This window comes from Corapipo altera, unplaced genomic scaffold (assembly GCF_003945725.1).
Source record: "Corapipo altera isolate COAL_440 unplaced genomic scaffold, ASM394572v1 112, whole genome shotgun sequence".
NCBI classification, from domain to species: domain Eukaryota; kingdom Metazoa; phylum Chordata; class Aves; order Passeriformes; family Pipridae; genus Corapipo; species Corapipo altera.
This window is the reverse complement of record NW_020884899.1, coordinates 7,993,597-8,015,107: the sequence shown is the minus strand read 5'-3', so window position 1 is coordinate 8,015,107 and position 21,511 is coordinate 7,993,597. Positions and strand designations below refer to the sequence as shown.

Genomic DNA, 21,511 nt, shown 5'->3' with positions numbered 1-21,511 from the left:
CTGCTCAAGGAGGAAATCAAAACCCCAATGTATGCAGTACATGTTGTTTGGTCTATCAAAATAGTTGTCTGCTGGTCCTCTGTGTCTAACTGGTTGAGCAGGTCTTTGTTCCATAGGAGTAGTTATGCTTTCAAAAGATAATTCATTAAAGCTGAAGTTCTTATGAGACATTTTGAAACTAGAACAGAGTACGTTAGGCCTTGGGTTATTTTATATAGGTTTCATGTTTTGCCTATTGCAGGAAACAATTTGTAAAGACAAGAACACTGAATCTGAGTCACTTCTATTAATTTTTTTTTTAAAGGTCAGGTTGTTTGTGTGAGCAAATGTCAAAGGTGCCATATCAGCTCAGATCGAAGACCCAGCTGGCCTAATGTCTCATCTGCAGCAGTGGCTGGTCCTTAGGAAAGAGCTGAGAGGGGCAGAATGTGAATGGATTTGCCTCATCCTAGTTTCTGGAAGTCAGCATTTTAAAAGCTTGATGATGGGGTTTGTTGTAAAACTTTGGAAATAAACTGTGTCAGCTTGAGTTAGTCTTCTGTTCTTCAACTGACTGAGTTCTTCAGAGAAGACTGAGCAGTTTTGTGATGTGTGAGTTTGCTATATAGGAGCTGTGTTCACTTCTCCTCATTATGTTTTATACATGTACACACTAAGTCTATTCTATATACTTTACTGGAATTTCTGCTATCTCTTATGGTACAGAAGTCAAATTTGTCTGAACTGTAGAAATCTTAACCTCTTCTACTTCGTGCCCCAATAAAATTCACCCAAAAACTTAAGGTCAGTACTGTGGGATTGTGATGTTGATTTTACCTTCAGTTAGGGCTGATTGTAAGAAAAATCTGCTGTGAAAAATTCGAATTTAAGTTCCTTTAAAATTTTGGAGAGATCATTGGATCCTAGTTGTTTGTTCTATATGTCTTTATTGACACTGTAGGATGAGTCTTTTCTATAAAGAGCAGCTGTGTTATGGGATGGTCTCTGAGTTCCTCTGTAGTGAATGAATGCACAGAATTCATGTAGCTTTGTATGGATCAGTACTCTTCTTTGTGTGCTTATCTAGAAAGTGGTTTTTATTTATTCTTCAGTTGTTTTTAAAGTTCTGCTGTTTTGAGACAATGAGGAGAAAGGAGATGACTGCAAATGCCCATTAAGCAAAAGTGTGTTTGACCCTTGCAATTCTTTTCTGTTTTCCATCAGTTTTTTTTCTTATGTGATAACGTATAAGATACTCTAAGAGCAAAATGACTATGATTCAGGAAATCCTGGGGTTTTACCTTCACTGAGATACTTTAATAAAAGTATTAAACAAACACAGAAACTTTGGGATAATCCTAACTAAAACATTTGTGTATTTGTTGGGTAAAGGCTGTCGTCAGTCCTCAGGAAAGACAAATGGGTTTGGTAATCCAGAGTACTACTTAATGGTACTGACTTTTGTTTTGGTTTGTTTTTTAATTCAGTTTGACCACTGCTCTTTGTATGTAGTGCATGTGGCTTTAACATTAGAATGTTAGCATGGGGCTTGGGAGGCTTGAGTTCATGTCTTGGCTCAGCTCGTGGGCTTCCTAGGGATGTGCCTTCGTGGTATTCTGGAAGCAGAATTTGCTCCAGAGTGTTGAGAGCGTTCACAGTCTGCTGGAAACCGTTTGAAAGTGGTTAGTGTGGTGCTGAATTAGCTGGGTCTGCTGAGAAGTGGTTAGAGCTTCATGCTGCCGGTTCAGACTTTGTCCCCTGCTTGCTTTGTTCAGAAGGCTTGCACTCATCTCGGAGCATGGGCAAAGTTCACTACTGTCTGCTTGGTGGCTACAGGTTGAAATGTCTTCTGTGACCTTCAGAAATACAGCTTTTTCTTCTCCCTCCCCTTCCTCCTGTAGAAGGAGACTAATGCTTCCTTACTTCAGAGTTTTGCTTAAGGGGGTGCTCAAACAGTAGAATGATGAAGCTTGTAAATAGTTGGGTGTGGGAGTTAAAAGTGCATTGGGCAAACTTTATCCTGGCATATTTGCCTAAAACCCTTTCTTGATTTCTGATACTGCTAAGTGTATTAGTTTGTTTTTGCTAAACGAACAGCTGGTGAATCTGCTTAATTTTTACCAGATGGTCTTCTGAGTTATGTAAAAACAGAGAAACATTCTTATCTCTTCATTTAGAAGCTTACAGTAGGTGACCTTTCAGTCTGTGTCTTAGTCGATATGCCTGGATGTTGTTTTCAAGTGTTTGTCTGAAACAGAAAGAAGTAAGAGTTAATTTAATAACCGTGGATGATTCATAATAAGAATAGTCTTGATATATCAGTAAGTTGTTGAAAGGTTAGAATGAGCAGGGATGCTACAGAAGCATATGTGTGTAGCTGGTGTTGCAGTCTGTGGAGGTGGTCCTGAAACAGGTGGAACTCTGGAATGAGAAGAGCTGAGGTACCAAAAAAATATCATTTGTGAGTGTCTGAATGTGCTGCATCTCTTGATAGCCCAGAAGGGAGTTACACATGGATCCTAAATTTGATATTAGGGTACTAAAACCTTTACTTGCTTGGCTGAGCATATTGGTTTAACTTTACCTGTTTTGGAGGAGCAAGTGTTATGCTTTGTTTCAGTTGCTTTGAAGTAACTGCCATTGCAACAGTGTATGTGTGAATTTAAAGACAATTTTCTGACTTACTAATATGTCATAGGTGAATTAGTGTTCTAAATATTTCTGGGTTTGAATGGACTTGTAGCAGATACGATCTGTGGCTACCCTTGGTGCTTTATAGCCTTATAATTATTATCTTTGGTTACTGAGCCATTCTTATGGCTATGTTTGACTGTAGAAACAGGAAACTCAGGGTTGGGTTGTTTAAAAACCCTACCTCCAGAAACCTGACTTAGGTTAGGAATTCTTAGAAAGGGAATTAAGGATTCTTCTAGAAGTAGTACTAGCCACATAGAGGGCTGCACTACTATGCCAGGAGATGGAGGGAGGCCAGTCTTTCACCCTGTACTGGTGACACCACTGCTACCAGGAGTACTGTGCTGAGACCGCTGCTACCAGGAGTACCATGTCCAATATCAGTCCCTTCACTGAGAAAGTAGAGCGAGTCCAGTGAAGGGTTACTGAGGAGGGGAGGAGGCTGGAGCATGTTTTGTTTGAAAGGTGAGGTTAAGGGAGCTGTGTTTGTGTAGCCTGGAAGAGAAAGCTAAGGGAGGATCTAGTTGCTGTCTCAGCTATACAGTGGGTGATAGCAGACAATACAGAATCAAATTTCTCTTGGAGTTGCACAGTCTGAGAGTGAGAGGCAGTGGATATAGGTTACAGCATGGGAAATTATAATTAAATATATGGGAAAACATTTCCCAGTGAAGGTGGTGAAGCACTGGAACAACTGCCCAGAGAGGCTCTAGGCTCTCTGTTTTTGGAAATAGGCAAAACCTGTAAGGGAGTTGAAGTGTGTCTGTCTGGTTTGAATTGAAGAGGTGAATAAAACAGCAAGGTAAATTTTGCTTATATTACAGGGGAAGTATGGAAGGAGACAAGCAATATCTTTTACTATATCTCATATGAAGAGAACAGCTCTGAGTGGTTTGTTGTTTTACTGACTAGGGAAGCTGAGCCATCCTTTTGAGCAGGTTTGTGGCCTGGACTCAGGAAGGGTTTTCCATGCTCCTAGGTTCTCTTATCTTGTGAGAGTAAGTTACTGAAGGGATAGTGAATTGATTTTTAATAATATGTGTTCTTTGCCAGCATTTCTGATTTCTCTTTAAATCTCATATATCTTTGTGGAATAGAGTTAACTGTAGTTGTGTGCTGTATCTAGTGATATAAATTTATTTGGTGCTTTCGAAAGTAAGCACTTCCTAGGGTGCTGTCTGTGCAGTTGCAGTGGATGGAGGTGTATTAATGCCAACTTCCTGGGTTTTTGTAGGCGATCTACAAAAGGGTGAAAGCTTTTCTTCCTAGGTAGTCTGACCTGTTGACTCTTTTGAAGCCTTAATGTAGTTGTTTCTTTGGGCAACGTAGCTTTGTGTAAATATTGAAATGATGGAGACAGAGCTAAAGTTGCAACAAAATGCTGAAAGCTCTTTTCTCCTGTTTCACGTAGCCCTGGAGAGTCTGTATTAGCTGTTTTGATGTCTGAGGACCAGGGAGCAGATTGAATCACGGTACCTTAGTCTTATTTTGAGACGGATGGATGTGATATTAGTGAGAGGGGGGGAAAAAGTCTGAAGTTGACAAGTGGTGTGACTCTACCCTGGAGATCGATTGTCTAAATTTATTGCTGTTCTGGGTACCCAGAGCTATGACTCCAATTTTATCCTTTTGGTTCTGTTGACTGAGCATGGTACCTGTATTTGCATCTGCCCTAAATTGCTGCAGGAGGCTGCAGCTGATGTTAACTGCAGAGTGCATGGGGAGATTAGTTAGGCACAAAGTGAGGCGTTTTTTTTCCTCTGACTGTTACAGGAGGGAGTGGTGCACCGTGTAATTCACAGCCATCTGTCTGCCTGATTTTAATGGGCCTGAACCTGTTGTGTGAAATGTTCTAGGCCTAGTTTGGGTTAGCTTTGAGTCGGGCCCTTTTTGGAGAAAATATAGCTACTGTTGGTAGCCAGAGGAAATAGGGAATTGTTCAACAGGAATGTTGAGGGAGACAGACGTCTAAGTCCTCCATATCCAGCTACTGGCCAAATGTGGCCTTCTGGATACTTTTGACTGCTGCAGTTTGTCTCGGCGAGAAGGGGAATAATGCCACAGGTGAGACAGATTCTGCCTTGCTGCCAAATACCATTTGCTCCCAGCTTCTGTGCAACAACTGCCACCCACTGTCTGCGAGGGCAACAGTACCCTGACTCTGTCTTTGAGTCAGCAACAGCTGCTTGTTGCTCTGGCGGCTGGTGCAGCAGTAACAGCCCAGCTCTCTGTGTTGGGAGCAGCAGTTGTCCCTTCCAGCTCCGCTATGGAACAACTGCCTGGATCCCTGCAGCAGGTGCTGGAGGAGCAGCTGCTGCCAGATGGGGAAGGCAGCTGCTTCCCTGGGATGTGGAGGTAGGCTGAAGCCTGTGCTGTTGAGGTGGGGGGTCACAGAGGGTCCCAAAGCCCAGATCCAGCTGTTACGGCTGCTGGGGTCAGACCACACTGCAAGGCATTTAGAAGAGCAAGCCTGTCGTCCTGCATTTTGGCTTTCTGGAAGCAGCTCCTGGGTTTGTCTCAAATGCCTGGAAGTCTGTCTGACCTCCAACTTTTCTCCTACTGAGTTGTTTCCTCAGTGACTGCTTTGCTTCTTTCATATAACAGTGATTAAGGTTACTGTGCCAGTTAACTAGGACCCCTAATGGTTATCTGTGAACCTTTCCAAGGGTAGGGTCTCCATTACTGAGGTGATTTGAAGCTACCTGGAAAAAAATGTGGAGAAGCACTTCGAAGTTGTGTTATGTACAAATCCCAGTCTACCTGATGGAAACACCTGGCCTGGAAAAGCAGGATGCTAAGAAAATTGTTTTAACATTCAGTAACTTTGTCTTCAGAATCCGATTTTATGTATTCAGTGCAAAAAAAATAGTTTTCTCATTTTCACATTCATTTTCCTCTTGTGTGGTCTGGAAAAGCACTGAAGTGACTGCAAGAGTCTCTGGAGCTGGAGCTGTGAATGGTGAAAATGCTATTCTAGATTTAGAAGAAATGCAGAGAGAAGGAGGAGGAGGACCTTCTGTCTTTTCCTTTGTCCTCCAAGAAAATTTCTTTGGTTTCTTTCTGATGTGTAAAGATTTACAAATCAGTGAGCCTCAAAGGTTTTACCTTTTGTGTGGTGGTTTGCTTCTTTCAGTTTGATGACTTAGAGGATGTGCTGGTTGTTGATTGAATAAAGAGTTAGTTGTATTCAGGTAGGAATTTTCTTTTAAAATACTGAATGCCTTTTATTAGGTAGGTATCTCAGAAAAATAAAGCTGAATAAAATATGTGAGTCCAAAAAAATTGCCCTCGACTAGTATCACTTTACTTGCTTAATAACAAAGATATATTTTTGTATATATTTAGAGCTCATCTACTTTGATATATTTTTGAAGGTCTTTTTTCCCCTTCTGTCTGCACATATTTAATGTCTTTTTTTCCTGTTAAATTTTTGTTTGTTTGTTTCTTGCTTGGATAGAATGAAAGGCATAAACATGAGGAAAAAAAAATCTTTGTCTTGTAAATAATTAAACCCTCTCTTTTAGTCTGCCTTCCTGGATAAGTAAGGCATATAGCCTTAAGGTGCCAGGTGTCCCCTGGACTTGTACCAATGAAATGATTTCAGATCTAATGAAAATACAACCAGGTGACATGGAAAGAGTCCATTAAGAGAAGCTGTTATAAATATTCCAGCCACAGGAAAAGCTAAAATCAGCCCTTGCAATGAGGGATGAGAGACAGTCTCAGGAAGAACCAGACTTTTTTAATTCTGTTGCTCACAGAACCTGTTGGTTTCCTGGGTGTGTTTCCCTAAAGAAAACAAAGGCAGAAGCAGGACAGGTTGCTGTGGGACTAATCTGTCACTGCAGAGTCTTTGACATCATGTCACACTTGCCAGTGAGGGACTGCCTGTCCTGTGTGCTTAATTTCATAGGGAAAATCAAAGACACGCAAACCAAATGATTTTAATTTATCTTGCATGACATGATGCAGTTAAAAGGAAGCAACTTCAATTTTTGGTTGGTGGTAGTTTTTGGTCATACTGATGGCTTATGATACAGGGATTTGTATGTTGTGGTGTGTAGTGTCTGAATGTTGAAATATTGAAATAATAAGATTCTAAAGACTCTGCTGCAGCTGTAACATTAACAGCGTGTTGAGGAAGATCTTGGAATGTCTGTTTTGTGGTTACATTGATAAGTAGCACTCATTTTTTTCAGTGTTGTAATTCAGAAATGTTTGTTTTCTGTTTTATTGACAACTAGCAAAAATGGTCCATCTGGAAGGAGAAATCTTAGTTTAAGAACTCAAAATCAAATGTTAAAAGGGATTGTAAAAATGGTGCACAGATTTTAACCAAAACTGCTTGTCTCAGGTATTAAGAATTCTGATGATTTTTGTTTTCAGTTCGTGTTTACACCTGTCTATTCTTGTTACCCAGTGATTCTGCATTGCTAAGAGAGCAAGAGCAGGCTTCTGTTTTAGATTGTACATCATCAACAAGATGATTTAGGAAGAATGCAGGCACACAAGTGAATTAGTTGTTTAATTACTCTTCCTTTACTGTGATAAGTTAACTCCTTTCACTGTGTGCTCTGGCAGAAGGGTAATCATAGAATCATAGAATCGATTGGGTTGGAAATGACCTCCGAGATCATCGAGTCCAACCCTTGGTCCAAATCCAGTCCATTTACTAGATCATGGCACTCAGTGCCACGACCAATCTGCGTTTAAAAATCTCCAGGGATGGTGAATCCACCACCTCTCTGGGCAGCCCATTCCAATGCCTGATTACTCTCTCTGTAAAGAATTTTCTCCTGATATCCAACTTAAATTTCCCCTGGCGGAGCTTAAGCCTGTGCCCCCTTGTCCTATTGCTGAGTGCCTGAGAGAAGAGACCAAAAGCTAATTTTCTTTAGTTTTTCTCAAGATAAAAGTATGCTAAAGTGAGCTGAATTGATTTGCAGTTAGTATGGGCTAAGAGTGGGCATATGGACAGTTGAAAATCAGCTGAGCAGTAGGGCTGATATAAAGAGGGGGCAACTAAAACCACTATTTGAGCTCTGAATTCTGGGTACCATGTCCTCAACTTCATCTAAACAGCCCGGGGTTGAGAACAACACATTGCTGGTCGAGTACTTCTTGTAGATTGGAACATGGTGTAGTTCTTCAAAAGGTCATGCGGATTTTGCAAGGCTGATAAACGAGAAACAGGAACTCTTGATTTCTGTGATGACCAGATTAAGTGTACTTAATGTACACAGAATCTCAGGCTGTCACTTCTGCAAAACCTTTTTTTCAAAGACTACTTTGTGGCAGAGACATCAACCTCAGTTTTAGTGGCAGGTTGTTGGTAGTGTGAGCCCTCTTGTGATTTCAGAAATGACAAGCTCAAGCCCTGCACTCCTCGAGCTTACCTGTTATAAGTGGCTATAAATATATAAAGATTTGCAAGGTAATGTGTTGAAATGTTGTCTCATTTTTAACTTCAGAAGTAACTGCAAGAAGCAATGGAAAAGAAGGAAAAATTATACTTTGGAAGAGTAAATTTTTTTTTTAACACTCCCAATGCAAAGTGGGTGAAATTCAGTACTAACATGATGTGAGCAATGGAAGAAATTTTGTCTTGTTGCAGAGAGAATCAGTCTGGTCATGAGAGCATTGGGTATCAACAGAAACTGCTGCCTCCCTTCTGCAGGCAAAATTGTCCCTGATTTCATTCTGTGATCCTTTTGGTCCTCCAGACTGGTCCACTTTGTGTTGACATACTGCACATAGTGCTTTGTAAGTGTGGAATTTTTCAGTGTTGAATTTGGGAAGAGAGAATTGAATTTCTCTGTGATTTCTTCTTTTTATGTCTTCATTGTTGGAAACTGGGAGAACAGTCAGAGCATGGGAAATATATAGCCTGGTTGCTTTTTATGTCTTGGGAGGAAAAAAAGTGTCTGGCCTCCTTCTTCTCTTATCACATAAAGGGGAAACAGGACTATATGTCTTTGGAATCAGGAAAACTGATCTGTTTGCTGCTGCTATCTAGCTTCGTATTATTACTGTTAAAAGGTTTGTTTTGGTTTTTTTTATCAGTTTTATATAAATGTCTTATGTAACTGTGTGGTAGAGCAGAAGAAGCACGATCATGTTTCAGATCTTGTAAAACTCTGAACTCCTCTTGTGTTCTTGAATACAGAGCACAGCTTTGGTTAGGATGCAAGATAAATTCCGGGAAAAAAAATGTTTCCTTTTTTCTCTTCTGGTGAAATACATCAGATATCCTTCAATGTGAATGGTAGCAAATATGTGGCAGAATGAATAGTGATGCTCTGCCTGCTGAAGTGAATAGTTGAAGAGGTATTGGGTATCAAAAAAAGGCAACAGGATGCTGCATCACAGTTTTTGCTGAGTAGAGGTGCTCATGTATTTGGAATTAAGTTCATTTTGCACTATAGTTTAGTGGGGTGTTAGCATTACCTAAAAAAGCTATTGTATTAGATTTCTTGAACTATAGTATAGGGTTAGAACAATATACAAGTGTTTTGTTTGAAATGAAAACGTTGTAAATATTTCATTATACAGTCTTACTTTTAGATAGTTTCACAAGGGGTGCTCATTTGTATGTAATTGCCACCATCTTTTCCTCTTACTGAGTAATACTCAGAGTGAGTAGGGGTATAAGATGATGGTAGAGGCAGTAGGGTTTATATGATGTGTTTCTGGCTTTAGACAAAATATTTCAGCTATTTTAAACATCATTTTAAAGTATTACGGTTTTTTGTGCTCCCTTTTAAAGTAGTGCTTCACGGTTTTGAATGTGGAATTCTCAAAACACCTTTATGGGACAGCACTGTTGTCCTAATTTTACAAGTAACTACTTTGTCTTGCTTCCCTGGGTGGCTTGCTCAAGGTTACACAAGAATCCTGTGGTGGAACAGGGAATTACATCCAAATGTTCGATGTTTAAAACTTGAAATCCTGATTTCTGCATTACCCTCTCCTAACAAATATGAAAGACCTATACCTTTCCCATCATTCTGCTGAAATTAATTAAATTATAAGTGTTAATACTCTGATTTTGATCAATGCTTTTAATTCTGTTTACTGCTTCTTTTTATTTTTAGGCCTGTACTGGTATTGAAAATATTGATGAAGCTATAACGTTGCTTGAACAAAATAACTGGGATTTAGTGGTAAGTATTCTAAGAAAATGACTTCATAGATCAGCCCCACGTAACAGTGACATGCCATCCTGCTGAGACAGCTGGTAGCTTTATTTCAAATTTGGGTGTGTCCTTTATGGCTGGGGCAAGCAGGTTGTGTGCAGACTGTTTCTGGTCTTTTAAAGCCTCATCACTAAGTAAACATTATACTGGGTTGTACACCCTGAGCTCTCTACCCTGGTCTGCTCTGGTTGTCTTCAGGCTATTTTGATTTCTTCCTTGTCCTCTAAATCCATGTTTCATATTGTGTTTAGTATCCTTTTAAAGGCATCATTTTTTAAGAAGTATTATTAAGGGTACCAGTCTTAGAAGACTTCTTTTGTATACACACATGGGATGTTGAGGATTTAGGTGCCTTTGTAAGAAATGGAAGGTGAAACAACTTCTTCAATTTTTCATGTGCTTTTAGTTTAAAAATAAGATCATTGCTCTTCTATTGTTAGTGGTTATGCAGAATTGAGTCAGATTATTAAAGCCATAACTTATTTAGATTTGGTGCTATCCAGACACCATTAAACACAAACAGAAAAACAACAAACATCCTAAAAAAGCTGTTATCTATTTTGTAGCAAGGTTCAATGTGCAGAGAAATAGGAGGAAACCAATAAACCCAGGCAAAATGGTCTTAGATATTTTAAGACTCTGCATAGGATTAGTAAATAAAGAAACTACTAATTTTATTAAGATCTAAAAGTGTAAAAAAGTACAAACTTAATTAAAAAGCAAGTGATCTTCCTTCAAATATGATTTTGTCCTTTTTACTTTTTTTTTCTTTCCCAAATGAACTTTAGACCGGTCCAAATTATCAGAAAGTTATCATTAAAAATACTAGATTTTCCAAAATAGGCTATGGTGACAGTGTCAACTGTCTGCCACAGTATATTTCCAGCATATTTTTTGGAATGTTCCCTAATGTTTTATTAATTTCAAACTAAGTGTCACAGAGGTTAGGGCGGGGTTTTAAATTGAGTTTGTTAGAATGAATATTGTGTTTCTTTTTAAGGCAAAATGATTGAAATGACATATAGTATTGTAACCTATTGTAAAAAAAACCAATATGTACTCACAACACTTGAACCTATGTGTTAAAATGAATACAGTCTTTATTTTGCAACATATCATGGCATAACCAAGAGTGAGACACCAGTGAGCAAAAGGGGAGTGCCTGTCATCGGTGGCTTCAACCAGAAAAACCCAAGTGTGTGTTGACAGAGTGGTAGAGTTAAAACATCTTCTGTCATAGTAGTTTGTTGTAGCATGAGCTGGTTTGAAAACTAAAGTGTTTACTGGAAGGCAAGGAATAGCTTTATGCATTCTATTTGGGTTGTGAAGTTCCCAGTACAATACAGTAAGTCAGTTGGATGTGGGTTTGGGGGATTTACACATTGTCTGCTTTAAAGTAAATGCTCACAGGTTGGGTTGAATGAGAGAACGGCAATGAAAAATGATCAGAACAAAAAAGTCTCCTCTGAGACTCCAGAATGAGCAGAAAGGAGAGTGAAATATCTAAAGCTATGAGAATGGCTATGAGAATACCTTTAAATACTGAATTTTATTAGTGATTGCTAAATGATATAAAGTAGAATACGGTGGGAAAAGAGGTAATGACCCAAAAGTGGCAGCTTAAAAAAGGCATAGGGAAAGTGAGAAAGGATGAAAAATTAGGGATGCAAGAGCTACTTGGGGAAAGTACATAAATATGGAAACTAAACAGAAGATGAGTGAGAAGGGTGTCTATGAAAAGGAAATGGTAAGTTGTGGAAAAAACCCCAATACTGGAGAGAGTGTAACTAAAGAAGATGCCCTAAGGGTCTGTCAGTAGTAGGACACTGGCTTCTTTTTGTTAAAAGCAGCCTCCTTGTGAAGAAGGGAGTGAAATCCAAATCATGCTAATCTAACAGGGAGATAGGAGCAGAAGAGGGAAGAAAGAGAAGATAAAAGAAATGTGATCGTAAGAAGAAAAGGAGCGCTGGCTTGAGAGAATCAAACATCTCTGTTAGGCAAGGGATTTTAGCACTTCAAAAGTACTTGAAGAAAGGCTCAGGACTTATAAGAAATATAGCATTTTTTGTTTTAGAATGAAAAATGTATGATCCATATGTGGTGGCGGTTTTTTGTGTGTATACGTTGGGGGTTTTTATACCTTTGATACAGCAGTCAAGTACAGATGCAGTGCCAAGAAACTGGGGAGGAGAGAAGGCTTTGTTTTAATTCAGCCAAAAGGTCTTGGAGTTTTTTAGCTGAGATGGAAAATTAAAAAAAATCCTTTTTTTTTTTTTGGCACTAAATATGTCATTCGATTCAGAACAAAACATTTTTTTTTATTTGTAAGGAAAGCAAAACTTGTAGGACTTGGTTCACGGATTATGAAGAAAGTAGTGAAGTAGTGATGATTTTGGGGAGGGGGGGGTCCTCCATCATCCTTTGGTTCTCAGTAGGTAAATAGGAAGAACATCATCTCTGTCACCTCTAATTTCACTTTGTTTGTGCATCTGATTCTGAGGCTTTTAAACATGGATTCCTTTACTTCCATGATGTTGGAAGTAAAATCAGAGCTCAGTGTTTGATCAGGAAATCTTCTGTGAGAGATCCAGGATAGTAAGAAGTAGAAAGCTGAGCAAATCCCGTTAGGATCTTGTCAACCAAAGTTCAGGGGCACTCTTGCAGCAATAGGGGGAAAACCCAAAAACATAAGTTAAGGAAGTTCTTATCTTGAGCAGATTACTTGCTTGCTTTTCATTCAGGCTGTCTATATCTCAATTCCATTTTCCTGTTTGGGGAAAAAAGCCATGCACTATCAGAGGCTGTGCAGGGGACCCAGGTTGAAGAATCCCTTGGGCACCTGTTGCTTCTTGAACTCTTTGACACTCAGCTCAAGGGCATTGTTATTTCTCTGGGACTTCAGCCAAAACAACCAAGAGCAAGTAGTCCTGGGGAGCTGGAAAGCAGAAGGATCCCAAACAGAAACAGGGAAGTAGTACTGACATGGGCTGACAGAGAAGTACATCAGAATGCAGAGAGAGAGAGCAGAGGTTATAAAGTTCACAAAACAAGTTTCTTATGTTGTGCTACAAGTATTACGTGTTTGTGTAAGCTTTTCTAAGGATTACTTTGTTTGCACTGAAGCTATATTCCTGCTGCTTTTTTTTTATCTGTACTTTTTTGTCCCTCGTCTTGCTAGATTTTAGTATTAAGGTTTAAAATGTCACCAGTGTCTTTGCTATTATTTGAGTGTTACTGTGTTTGGTATCTTTTTGTTTTCATTCTACCCTTAAGCAAAGCCAAACCTGGGTTAAGTGTAAGGAACTCCTTTCTTGGTTTAGTTTTTCTAATAGCCACTTTTTATTTTTTAACTAAGAATCAGAGTTCCATTTTCTTTTTGGCTTAGAAGTGAAACATCAGCTTCCTATTTTTGAACTTTTAAAGATTACTCACCCCCAATTAGAAGTCTTCACCCATATTCCTCTATATGGGATACTCTAAGACAGCATATTTGCCATTAATTTATCTTCAACTTGGTACTAAATAAACTGGATTTAAACGTCTCGTTGTATTTGTTTTATAGTGTTTAAATCATGTTTGTAGCTGTTTGAAGCAGTACAGGAAACTGTATTTCATAAATGGTTGCTTGGCGTTGTTTAAGTGCTTAAAATCAAATAGACCATAAGAGTGCTGCAGAGGAATTCATATGTGGTAACAGTGTATGAATTGCTTGGTGGGATCATGAAGTCTAATTTTGCCAATAATTAGTTCCCCTTTGTTGCATGTGACTTGGCCTTTGTGGTGGTCTGCTGCATATAGAGCAGCTTAGGGTTTTTCTGTGTTAGAACACTGTAGCCTAATTACAGGGCTTATTATAGGTCGGGCAACAAAATGTTTCAGATGTTCTGGGAGATACAGAAGATCAACATAGATAATATAATGATTTCTTCAAGCATTCATCTTTATGAAACTGTTCTGCTGTAAATGGATCCAGCTCTCTTAAGCCTTACAGGGTTGCGGATATGTTATTTCCTGAGTGACATTTCTTTCAGCTCTATTAATTTGCAGTAATTTTTAACGTCTGAGAAAGCAGAAGTTAGGAATTTCTGTCCGTTGTAAAGTCTGATGGTTTCACAGCTTGCCCATTTAAACTCTGATCTTCTGTTTTCACATGTGAAGGTAAAAATTATGGTATATATATCTTAAACTTTGTGTGTGTAAAAACAATAAAATAAAAGTGTGAGAAATCCCAACTGTGTGTCTGTTGAAATGATGATGGTACATATTTAAAGGAAATGACCCGTTAGTGTGTCTATGTGACCTCATGTAGTGTGGACCTTCTTAAATGTGAGGTTATCTCACAGATGATATCTCTTTGCTGTCCTGAAATCCAGTGCTTGCATCTGTGCATGAGACATGGTCTGCTCTATCTTTCACAGATTTAATGAAAAACTCAAGTCCTTCATATGTAGCATGACTTTATATTCTGTACTGGTAATCAGAACAGGATTCTTGAATGAAAAGCAAGTATTCACCACACTTAATTTTCTACTTTTTCCAAGGTGACCATTTCTATTGTTACTCCTCATCACTGGTTTAAAAGTATTTTTATTTCATGTCTTTTCCAATAGACATTGTAATGTAGGTACTGTTTAACATTGCTTTAAGAAGAAAATAAGGTTCATCAAAATAACAGAGGAGAGGATGTTTGTTACCCATATTCACTTCATTTGTAAATGTGTGTATGATGATTATATGTATAAAAAAAAATCCATTTTTTATTTTCAAAATGACCTTTCTGCCTTCCTGCTGTACTTGGCTTGATTGTTCTGTATTCTGGTAGGGGATCAAAGCACAGTATAACTTCAGTGAAACCAGCAGCTTAGTGCATCTGGAGATGTGATGACTTGTAGTTCCTGTCATACTCTGGTTCAAGAATCAGTTGACAAAAGGCAATTCTGTACCTTTGAAAAAGAAATTATATATTTGGAATACATTTTTAAATAAAGCTTCAGGTCCCAACTATAGGTTTTAATTTTGAATGGATAACTTACACAGTGTATGAGGGCTTTTTGCATTTTGCTTGTAAACTTCTTGAAGAGTAGTTGCTCTTGGTCAGACAAGATTTTTTTTTTACTGTAAGTACTAATTTTGTATATATTTTCTTCTTTGTAATGTCTTTTGGAAAAAGTAACAAACAAAAACAACAAAAAAATTGAACTGAATAAAATGAGGTAGGACATGGCAATTTTTCTTTTTTATTTCTCTTGGAGGTGCCCATTTAGGTGGGATTCCTAGCAAAAAATGGGCCATTTATCTTAGTATCTCTTACTGCTTTCTAACCATTACCTTAATTTTGTTTACAACATGTAGCAAATTTCAGTCCAAGTTGGTAAAACCAATACAGTGACAATGTCTTCTGTCTCTTTTTCTCTCTGGTTTGCCCTGCTGCAGCTTTGATGTGGTATCTCTCTGTATGTTTTTTTTATTGATTGGAATTAGCCTGCCTCCAGAAAGTAGGTGATTAATTTAAGTTTGGCACACGGCCATTTCTTTTCCTTAAATGTGAGACAGTGTTGTCATATGTTTAGCAGCTCTCTTGTTTCCTTACAAGCAGGCTATGTTTCAGTGGCTGGGAACCAGGACTTCACATCATGGTGATCATGTTCCTCACATTTTACTTGTATTGTGTTCTAGTGAGAAGTTCAGGGTTCATTCCTCTCATTAAGACTGGATCTGAGGGATTTTCCCTGTGAGGAACATGGGCTTGTCCGTGCCTTACTAACATTCTCCTTGTGGCCAAATAAACAGTCACATCTGCCTGTGGGAAGCAGAGATTTGTATCCCAATTTTTTTTTTAAGGAGCTTTTAAAGTCTTCTTTTAGGACATGTGTTCTCTTGTGGATCTTGGTGTCCTGTGGAACATGTTATTGTCAGCTCAGTTAGTTTATGGCCCCTGTTACTGCAGTGAGTTGCCTGTACAGCATTCACAACCCTGCTGCCAGCAGAGCAAAGGGAGAAGGAAGGTCTGAGTTAGGTATTCACAAGTAGTGTTGGTGGATGGGCATCCCACTGGTGGAGGTGTCCCGTGGGCAGGGTGCCTGTTCTCCAGGAAATACAGGAGTTGCAGGTTTCTTGTGCATCCAACTGCAGCCTTAATCTCTCCTAGTACGACACAGTTGTATGTGGACTTTTCTTTCACAAAGGACTGAGAAATCCCTTTTGGAAGTCTTTAAGGTATTTTTTGTTAAATTAGGGATCCCTACTTGCAAAAATTGTTTTATTTCTCATTCTCTGTATTTCCAGCTTTTTGCAGTTTCCAAAGGGACATTTCTGTGTCTTTGAGTAAGCTCAGATGCATGCTGTATATTTTATCCAGCTGGGTGGTAGCAAAGATGACTAGCTAATTCTTAAAAACAACATGATTATTAAATTAATTGTATTTCTTAACTTTCAAATGCCTTAATCTCAGGTAAAACAGATGTTTCCTTTTCATGTATTTTCTGCATCAAAGACTATATGAAATATGCAGATATGTAGGGAGTCGTAATCACAGTATGGCTTTCCATGGTATGCACATTCATCTATTAAAAAAACAAACCCAAAACAACCCCCTAAATACCACCATTAATACATGCGAGGAGATTAAAATTCTTGCAGAATGCAAAACAAGTGTGCTGCTTTGTCAGCTCAGTGAAGTGCTTCAAGGAAGGCAGAGTACCTCTGCTAGCAGCAAGATTGCCCAGTCTTTGTGATCTTACCAAAACCAAACTACTGATTTCTGAGACTTTTAATAACAGCAGTAGTTGATACTTCAGGAGATTGCAGCTGATCCTGTTGTGTCCTGTATAAAAGTTTGATTAAAGACTGTTTGAAACAGTAGAATCATGACTTTAAATGTGTTTTCTTTAGTGCTGTTTCATATATGCTTTGTAGTTTTGATTCATCAGAAGGGACTAATGCTCACACTGATGATTGAAAGAATGTGTATAACTTTCCCATAGGGTAAAACTGTTATAACCTTCTGGATGAAAACCCTTTGGTTCCTGTTAAACTGGAATAATTCTTCAGCCTCTATGAAGAAATCACAGTTTTAGCAAATATATCAGTTATCTTGCAATAGAGTAGATAGTTTTCTAGACATGAAGGAGATTATGTTAATGTAAAATAGTTTATTTTGTTTCACAACTATTGACTGTAATTTTTCTGATGGGAAGAAACCTGCTTTATTCATGGAAGGATAACAAAGAGATTGAGATTGTGTTTTATGGCTGTATTTTTTTGCTGTGATGATGCATATGAAATTTTAATTCTCATTCTGGCCAAAAAGTGAGTTGGAGAAGATTTTTAGGTAAAACTTTGCAGTCAATAAGTAAAAAGTAAGCTCTGTCTCTCCTTTTCAAATAAAAGATGGAATTTAGTTACTTATAAAATGAGCTCCTTTACTTAAGTTTTTCTTGCATAGTGATCAAACAAGCAACAGGACTAATAAAATTAGACTTCTGTTCTTAGCAAAAGACTCTTATTTCTTGTAATAGAGAGTTTTGTGTTCTGAAAATAAAAAGGCAGCACGTGAGATCCCAGTAGAGCCTGGTAGTATTGTTGTAGCTCCACATATGCATCACCCGCCTGCCTTAGGTTTTACAAATACTTGTTTTCAGAGGCTGCTACCTCTGAATTGGTAGTTTCTATGAAGATTGCTTAGCATTAATTTGTCCTGCAACTTTAAAATTTAAGAACAAATTTCTAGAATATATTAATAGTGAAGTGGCAGGTGTGAGGTATCTGTACTTTATTACTCTGAGTAGTTGAACTGAAAATTGCACACATCTTATAAACATGTGTTTGACAAGTGTTTAGTCTGTCATTGAATCATGCTGGGACTGTGTGAGTAGGAGAAATCTAAGTAAATTATTGAAGAACCAGCATCTGTGCCAATGCTGTGACTATTTTGCAAGTGAGCCTTGGTTGTGAAAGATTTTACCACAGAATCTAGATGTCATCTGGAGCCACCAGGCTTTCAAAGCAGAGTGCCTTAGAAATGAATTTACCTATAGTATTACTGAATATCTGAATGGTTTCTAGTTTTATTTAAATAAACTCTCTTTAGCTGGTCCTGGAAGACCTGGGTTGCTGCAGCACAGCAGTACAACATAGGCTGTTGGAGTGAGAAATATTATAAGACAAGTTACTGGTTACATACTTTTGGCTTGGATTTTTCTGGTTTCCAAACTTTTAAGCTAAATCTTGCATAATAATACTTTTATTATGGATAAGTGATTAGACAGTTGGCTAAATACAGTTAGGGTCAGTTGAAAATGGCTGTATAAGGTATTATGCTATTATGGCTTTTCAGTGAAGGAGCCTTAGTCTGTTGGCAGTAATTCTGTGACATTTTGTCCCCTGAGATTTCATCTCTGGTAGTACTTGCTAGGAGTTAGTATGTTGAAACAATGAGTGATTAAAAAAAAATATATATTTTTTGAAGACTGATCAAAAAGTATGTTGTTGTAAGGTAACTATCCCCAACCTGTGCATTTTAGTGTTGCCATTCCAATTTACATAAAATAATCATGAGAGGGGTAGAAATGTGGGTTCAGTACATAGGTGTTTTTTCAGGCATAGCCTTTGATTTATCTGACTCTCCTACTGTCTAGTTTAATGTTATAAGGAGTAAAAAAATATGTTTTGATATTAAGCAGAAGCATTCCTTTCTGTTAAGTTAGAAGGTGAAGTAGTGTTAGGGTCGAAGTTGTGACATAATGACTAAAACCAAGATACATGTACGTGTGTCAAAGTGGCAGACACCTCATGGTCTACTCTCCCTTTCTAGATGAATGAAATTTGAGTGGGTAATTCAGAGTAGCTTATTTTCCTTTATTACTGCTGATATAGAGTCTCAGCTCAGGTAGGTGCAGATCCCTAAGCTTCTTATAAATCTGGACATGTTCTTTACTTTCATTATGCCAGGAAAATACATCGAGTTATGAATTTATTACTGAGATTGCGCTTTGTTTGAGGAATTAGACAGTGACAATATAAAATTAAGGAACTGTGCAAAATGTAGGGTTTTTTCTCTCTCAGAATTATAGAAGTATATCTTAACTGTTGAAAGGCTTCCTAGTGCATTTAGGCATGTTGTAGGAGTGACAGGAAAAAATTTGCTGAAGCCACCAAAGAAGTGGGGAGAAATGGGAAACCACATCTAGAGTGCTAATTGTGAACTATTTCAACGCGTGCTCTCTTGCTGATGAAGTGAATCATCTGTATGGATGTATTCATGTGGCATTTTTTGATGAAATGTTAATTTTTTGCTTTATTAGCAATTCTATTGTTTTGCAGCTTTTCATGAAGTATATTTGTTGTAAAGAAAGCAGGCTGAAATAAAGCAGAATGCATAGAAGACATTTCATTGTAGTTCAATTACAGTTTTTGGTTAAATTTTAACCACGATGGGGACAAATGTTGGCATTCTGTGTAAACTTTGTGGGTGTAACTTCACGTCTAGCACTTGGAAATACTTTCGAGACTTGCAAAGCTGGGAAAAAGCCAGCAAGTACAACACAAGCTACAGGAAAAAGCTGACTCATTCCTTTGCCTTGAAAAGCCTGCCAAAAATAACAAAGGTAGAGGTTGCTTCTCTTACTACTGGGGCACAATTAGTAATTTTATTATTGAAATATTATTGAATTAATTTAAAAATCCAAACCAAATAATATTTTTTATAACTGAAACTCACAGCAGTCAGTTTTTTGTTAAAGTAATGGTTTCAAAGTGGTTGTGTATGTAGGAAGGCGATAGTGTATCTTGTTTGTAAAAAGCCTCTGGTCTAAAGTAATTGGTATTTCTGCAGAAGGTTTCATGGAATTTCTTGTTTAGAATAACACAGCTCAAACTTGCCTGTAACAGGCGAGATTTGGTAGTTGCTTAACACTGCTCAGAAGCCACATTTTCCTGCTTGGGAATCTCACAGTCTGATCTCGATGTCTTGGAGCAGAAAGAAGTGATGGTATTACAGCTGGTTTCAGTAAACCTTTATTGTATTAATCCAGATTGACTACAGTGTTTGACTAATATTTACAGTATGTTTTTGTCAGCACCAGTTGGTGAAAGTTCTGCTGTTTATTCTGGAATTTTCTACTTTTTTTTTTTTATTGTTTTTAATTGATGGCAAGAAAAATCTGTACGTGGTTTTACTCTTTATCTAGTTTCCCAAAGTCACAGTATCAGCAGGTCAGAACAAATGTGATTAGGGGAGCATTATTTCAAAGCATTTACTGTTATTACTGAAATATATGCATGTAGCAGAGCCCTGTGGGTTAGTTTCATTATAAGAAATACTTCTGTGCTCAAAAGGAACTAATAAATCTTTGCACTTCTCCTGTTTTGCTTTACTGTTGTGTATGAAAGTGTGTTCCTTTGTCATGCAGATTTATGGTCTGGAAGCAGTTTGAAACTCACTTTTGCTTTTTAGGTCTTTTCATGGATGCTTTGTCTCATTAATGCTTTCCTTTATGCCTTATCATTTAATTATTTGTTTTTCCTCTCTGGATAACATTTGTTCAGTTTTGGGTTTTGTTTCCTTTTTTTTTTTTTTTTTTTTAAGCTCTCAATTGTAGAAGGCATTTGGAGTTCTGTCATCCATTTATTTTGTTTGAATGCCAAATAAAAAGTGTATTTTAAATCTTTAAATCTTTAGGATAAGAAATTTATCAACAAAAGCAACAAAATTAGAGTAAGAATACTGTATGTCAGGGATAATATCACATTTAGCCCAAATCAGGAGTAGAATTATTTGCAATGGAATGACAATTATAAACAGAGTAATTTTAGTGACCCTTTCTGTGCTGTGGAAATATAAAATACAAAAGATAAAAAATAATTTTTCTAGTATATTATTGATTGCTTAATGAGGGCTTTTTGGTATATTTCATTACACTTTTAGCTTTAAAAAAAAAGTTTAATTTGCTGAAATTCAGCAAATCTTGAGTGATCCTCAATCAGGATGGATTGATAGCAGAGCTGAATACTGGCTGATATGTCCAAAATATAACAGTTAGAATCTTTTTTTTTCCTACAGAACTCAAAACCACAGTATGTTTGTCTTGTGTGTCATCTCACCCTCTGTAGTGAGGTTTTGCATGTAGGTTTTGGTTATATTCACTTGTGTAATCAGAGAAATAAATCTAAGATTAAATGCTGAAAGGGTCAGGCAAAGATAAAAACAGGTTTTTCTTTGTTTTGTAGTGTGAAACATCAAAATGACCATTTTTTGGTTATATTTTAAAATACAGTCCTACCAGCCACTGGCACCTCTTCCTCTTAAGACAATGAGCTCTCTTTCCTTCTGCTGATGTAGAAAACAGCGTGGGGTGAACTTTCTGAATTTGTGATTTGAGAGAAATTGTTTTTATATCAAGGAGATGTTAAATATATAATAGGAAGAAGAGGCAAAATAAACAGGAAAGACACAAAATGCAGAACTTTGTTTTTAGCTTACCAGACATCTTAAACCGAAAGTAAAATCTGAGTTTGTAGCATTTGGGGAAGAATACAGATTTTTGAAAGTCATAATAAATGAGTCCCCTCATCTGAGAAAGCTCTTTCTGAATTTCATAGAAGTAATTAAATATGTGGTTTATGAGGCTATTGCATTAAGTTGA

The 21,511-nt window shown here is 37.6% G+C and overlaps 1 protein-coding gene across 1 annotated transcript in view; it reads left to right on the top strand.

Annotated features, from left to right (window-relative positions):
- The window catches only part of FAF1 (Fas associated factor 1), a 156,717-nt gene that overhangs the window by 6,873 nt on the left and 128,333 nt on the right, over positions 1-21,511 (top strand). The window contains exon 2 of the mRNA XM_027649046.1: positions 9,768-9,836. Within this exon, the coding sequence (XP_027504847.1) occupies positions 9,768-9,836 (69 nt within the window). The remainder of the gene's footprint in view (positions 1-9,767; positions 9,837-21,511) is intronic.